The sequence below is a fragment of the Echinops telfairi genome, unplaced genomic scaffold (genome assembly GCF_000313985.2).
Source record: "Echinops telfairi isolate 266 unplaced genomic scaffold, ASM31398v2 ScPeMD7_9;HRSCAF=40, whole genome shotgun sequence".
NCBI lineage: Eukaryota > Metazoa > Chordata > Mammalia > Afrosoricida > Tenrecidae > Echinops > Echinops telfairi.
Genome location: NW_022103906.1, coordinates 35,140,899 through 35,146,237, shown reverse-complemented (window position 1 = coordinate 35,146,237; position 5,339 = coordinate 35,140,899). Strand labels below are relative to the sequence as shown.

At 50.6% G+C, this 5,339-nt stretch overlaps 1 protein-coding gene across 1 annotated transcript in view; it reads left to right on the top strand.

Annotated features, from left to right (window-relative positions):
* Positions 1 to 1,276: 1,276 nt before the first annotated feature.
* Positions 1,277 to 5,339, top strand: part of PLPBP (pyridoxal phosphate binding protein) — a 16,286-nt gene continuing 12,223 nt past the window's right edge. Inside the window, exon 1 of the mRNA XM_004696204.2 lies at positions 1,277 to 1,378. Coding sequence (XP_004696261.1) covers positions 1,280 to 1,378 — 99 coding nt within the window. The 5' untranslated portion in view covers positions 1,277 to 1,279. The remainder of the gene's footprint in view (positions 1,379 to 5,339) is intronic.

The window sequence follows — 5,339 nt, the reverse complement described above, 5'->3', positions numbered from 1 at the left end:
TTACAACCCTGATGCACAGTCAGAAGGAATTAAGAGAAACAACTCACTGTCCGCCAGTCCATGACCAACCATCGCAACCCAATAGGACGTGGTCGAACTGCCCCCGTGAGTTTCCAAAACTGTAACTGTTTATGGGAGTCGAAAGCCACACACACACACACACACACACACACACACACACCTTTCTTCCTCGGATCCTGGTGATCTTGAACTGCAGACTTTGTGATTAGCAGCCCCGTGGGTAACCCTTGTGCCACCTAAGGAAGCTTAAGCCATGGAGCGGCTAACCGTAAAGTCAGCAGTTTGGAACCACCACCTGCTCCTTGAGAGGAAAATGAGGCTTTCCACTCCCATCGAGTTACAGCCTCAGAAACACACCCTGTCCTACAGGGTCACTGAGTGGGCGTCTAGCAGTGAGTTTGGGTTTGGGAATCCATATGGAGTCTCTGCAGATGGATTTCAGGTTTCCACTGTTTATCAAAGCCTTTTGCAAACTGGGTAACTCAGAATTGAAGCTCAAATTCAAAACAAAACAATCGCTAGAAGACTCATTTATGTGGTTCACGTGCTTCTATCGGGTAGCAATGGACTAAAAGATGGCAACATTAAAATAAACCTACATTTGAAGTATGCCTTGTTTTTCAGTTTTGTTTTACATCTTTTTTTCAAAACCATTTTAGTGTCAGGTCATACAGATAGCGTTGCATAGTATTGCACAACTGCACATCAGGCAGTATTGTACAGCTGCGACCACAATCAGATGTTTTGCATCTCTTAATAGTTCCTCACAAGTCTTATGTGAACACTAGACACAGTTCCTACTCTCGAAGCTTCCAATCCCGGTCCCTCCAATACAGAAACCTCCACTCTATCCGTGTAAAGCCATTTTGAAAGGGAGCAGGAAGAATCCCCAGGCCCAAACAAGCAAGGCATTTTGCTCCAAGGAAGTCCTTGCACGGAGGCGGCAGGGCAGGGGTTCCAGAAGGTGCGAGGCCCTCCCGCCCGGCCGGCGGCGCTGGGAAGCGAGCCCCGGGGACCCTCGCCCCGGGACATCACACCGCCCTCGCCCGCGAGCCGGTGCGCTACCTTCCCGAGATGGTCGCCTCCAGGAGGCGGGGCCGCGCGGACGCGCCTCCCTTCTCGCCCCACAATTCCGGGTGTCGATTGGGTGAGGCTCGTTGGTGGTGGGCGGTGATTGGGCTAGAAGGTGGCGTGGGCGGGACCGGAAGTCGCCGGCTCGCAGGGCCGCGCGGCGGGGCCTGGGAGCCGGCCCCGGGGGATGTGGCGCGCAGGCGGCATGTCGGCCGAGCTGGGCGTGGAGTTCGCGCTGCGGACAGTGAATGATCGCGTGCAGCAAGCGGTGGCGCGTCGGCCGCGGGTGAGGACGGGGTCCGCGTCGGGACGGTGGGCGGCCGCCGTGAGGAGGGGGACCCCTGCGTGGGAATGGGCCATCACAGTGACGCAGGTGGGTCCCCCCGAGGGGCGGGACCCGGCCGAGGCCACGGCGTCGGTGGGGGGCTGCACCGCTCCCCAAGCCAGCCTAGGGGTTTCCTCGGTGCCCTCGCAGGGACTCTGCCGCGCGTTCTGGCTGGTGGCTCCCGACGAGCCGAAGGGACCCGCCACCTGGGGGAACTGACTGACTGCAGGCGGCACGGCCATTTGCCCAGGGTCGTAGTGGACCGTCTTGGCGGCCGCGTGCAGTGGCCGGCCCGGGACACCGGGTCGCCCCAGGTCACGTGTGCGTGTGACCGCGCGCGCAGGACCAGTAAGCGTGCCAAGGAGCGAGCGAGCGGATTGGCGGAACTGGGGAGGCGTTAGAGGTGCACTCCGGAGCAGTAAGCCGGGGGTGACATCCCAACCCCACCGTTTAAGGAAGGATACCCCCCTCCCGCCCCCCATGTATTTTTTTCCTCCTCTTGGAAACACCCCCCCTCGGTGCAAGTGTAAGCCGAATGGTCTGACATCTGAACAGAGCAGGAGAAGGTGCTGATCAAGCATCAGTGGTGCCCTGCTGCCCTGGAGGCAGAAGGCCTGTATCTTCCTCCTTTGGCCCCTCATTAACTGTCACCTTGAACAAATCACTGAACTCTGGCTCACAGTGCCCTCCCTTCTGGTATTAATGTTGTTAACTCTCACCGGTCAGTTGCCTGACGCCTTCGGGACTGGAGCGCACTGGTTCCTTGCAGTGTGGAAGCAGGGTGCCCGTGTAGAGGAAGACTATGCCGCGCTTCTCATGTTGCCTCTGTGATTTGGTTGCCACAGAACGCCAGGGAACCCTACTCCTTATGCTGTGACCCAAGGAGGCCCTGCCTGCAAGTCAGCATTTTTTCAGTCTGGTTCAGAGTTCTACCACTGGTTCTTGATTCACAGATTAGACAACACATTATATAGTTGCCTAAGTAGGCAACTTTTGCGTGAATGGGGACAGTGTTTAATAATTACACCAGGACCTTAAGGGATAAGCAGCAAACCAAGATGTGTGGCCCCGCAGTCCACAGATGGGTACGTCCTCCCTTCAGGACTGAGCGTTGCTGAGACTTGTAGGAGGGGCTATGAGCTTATGGTGAAGAAGAAAGCAAGTCTAGTGTTAAGTGCCATCGTCAGTTCCAGCCCATAGTAGCTCTATGCACAGTCCTGCACTATCCTTGTGCTTGAGCTTATTGCAGCCGCGGGTCAATCCACTTTCTTAAGGACCTTCTATATGCGTGATGCAGTTGTATGTATTCTGTATCCTGTTAGTAAGCTGCTTGCTACTTTTTCCATGATGGTCAATCGACAGCCCTTTGAAGTGCCTGATGTGGAATTCTTCCCTGTTCTTGGCTCCATTGCCTCCGGCTTTTCTCCATTCCCATGGTACAATAAGGAAGAGAACACTTTGCACACAACTTCTAAGCTGTCTGAAGCTGAGGTACCCAAAGAGACAAAATCAGTGCACTCCCTCTTAATACCCTCAGCCTCAGTGGATGATGCTTCCTGGTGGACATTACAAGATGCCCTAGAGGTCAAGGCCTTCCCACCCCTGAGGCAGATTCACAGCAGTGTGGGTCTTATGTTGATAGACCTTGGGTTTTAAGAGCACACCCTTTCTTGTCTGCTACTGGGGTAGTAGAAGGGATTTTTTTTCTCTCCCTCTGGATTTAATGGTTCACTGAGCCCTAGCCAGCCCAGAGCTAAGAAGAAAGCAAGTCTAGTGTTAGGTGCCATCGTCAGTTCCAGCCCATAGTAGTCCTATGCACAGTCCTGCACTATCCTTGTGCTTGAGCTCATTGTTGCAGCCGCGGGTCAATCCACTCTCTTAAGGACCTTCGTCTTCTTCGCTACCCCTCCACTTACCAAGCACGATGCCCTCTTCTAGAGACCGGTCTCTCCTGACAGCATGTCCGGAGCATGGAAGATGAAGTCTCCCCATCCTTGCCTCTAAGGAGCACGCACTCTGGCCTTCCTTCTTCTAAGACAGAGTTGTCCTTTTAGCAATCCATGGAACGTTCCAGATCCTTCCCCAGCACCACCTTTCCAATGCATCCACACCTCTTCAGTCTTCCTTCTTCACTGGCCAGCCTTCGCGTACCTATGAGGCAATTAAAAGCACTATGGCTTGGGTCAGGCTGTCACATACTTGCTTTTCAATACTCCGAAGAGGTCTTGTGCAGCAGATTTACCTAATAAAACTCGTCTTTTGACCTTTTGACTGCCGCTTCCATTAGCATTGATTGTGGATCCAAGCAAGACAAATGTCTTGACAACTTCAACCTTTTCTCTGTTTATCATGTGTTTCCTGTTGGTCGAGTTGTGAGGATTTGGGTTTTCAATACATTGAGTTGTAATCCATACTGAAGGCTGAAATTCTTGATCTTCATCAGCAAGTACCTCAAAGTCCTCACTTTCAGTATGCCAGGTTGTGTCATCTGCATATCTCAGGTTAATAAGCCTTCCTCCGACCTTGATGTTGTATTAGTCTTCTATAATCCAGCTTCTGTGATGAGTTGTTCAACATGCAGATTGAATAGGTACGGTGAGAGCCTACAACCCTATCTCACACCTTTCCTGATCTTAAACCATAAAGCATTCTCTTGTTCTGTATGCACAGCTGCTTCTTGATCCATGTTACAAGTTCCACATGAGCACAATGAAGTGGTATGGAATTCCCATTCTTCTCAAGGCTAGCCATAGTTTGTTATGATCCACACAGTCAAATGCCTTGGCATAGTCAATAAAACACTAGGAAACATCTTTCTGGGATTCTCTGCTTTGAGCCAAGAGAATCAGCAATGCTATTGTTCTGTGTCCTCTTCTGAATCCCACCTGAACCTCTGGCAGCTCCCTGTCAATGTACTGCTGTAACCATTGCTAGATGATCTTCAGCAAAATTTTACTTACATGTGATATCCATGACGTTGTTCTATGGGTTTGAGCATTCTGTTGGGTCACCTTTCTTTGGAATGTGTAGTAGCAGTCTTCCACATTGTCTGGCATAGACAACTAGTGAGTGCTTCACAACTTGTTGAAACATTTCAGTTGGTGTTCCATCAATTCCTGGAGCCTTGTTCTGGGCTAATGCTTTCAGTGCGGCTTGAACTTCTTCCTTCAGCACCATTGGCTTTTGGTCAGTTCTTTTTGGAACAGTGACTGTATTCTTTCCATCTTCATTTGATGCTTCCGGCGTTCAATATTTTATCTATAGAATCTTTCAGTTTTGCAACTTGCAATGTGAAGTTTTTCTTCAGTCCTTTCAGTTTAAGAGAGCAATAAATGACACAATGGATGGGTGTATGGATTGTGATAAGAGTTGTACGAGCCCCCAATAAAATATTTTTTTTTAAGTAGGAGAGCAATAAAGTGGTAAGGCTGTACCCTGTCATAGGTATAAAATCAACAAGACCCAAAAAAAACAAGGCAGTCCCGTGAATTCTGACTCTCATAGGGTTCAGTTTAATAAACTGAGAAAGATGTATTCCTCTTAGCACTTAGACATAAGTTACAAAAGGTTCTTTTCTCTCCCCCACACACACATTTAAATTTTAGTGAGATAAACGCACAAGGAGCCATACTGAGAAATGGTCCGTCACAGAATGGGTTTCCGAAACTAGAAGTAGTCGCACTTGTAGTCAGAGCGCCTTCTCTTACTGAAGTGATTCTTAACCTTCAACCCGAGTAGGCAGCCAAGAGGATCAACTAGAGGAGCGGTTCTCAACCTGTGGGTCTCAACCCCTTTGGGGGTCTAACAGCCCTTTTAAGAGGTCGCCTAAGACCATCAGAAAACACCTATTTCCAGTGGTCTTAGGACCCTCCGCTCCTCTGTCTTCAGGCAGGTCCGCCCACATGCAGACACGCCCACCTAC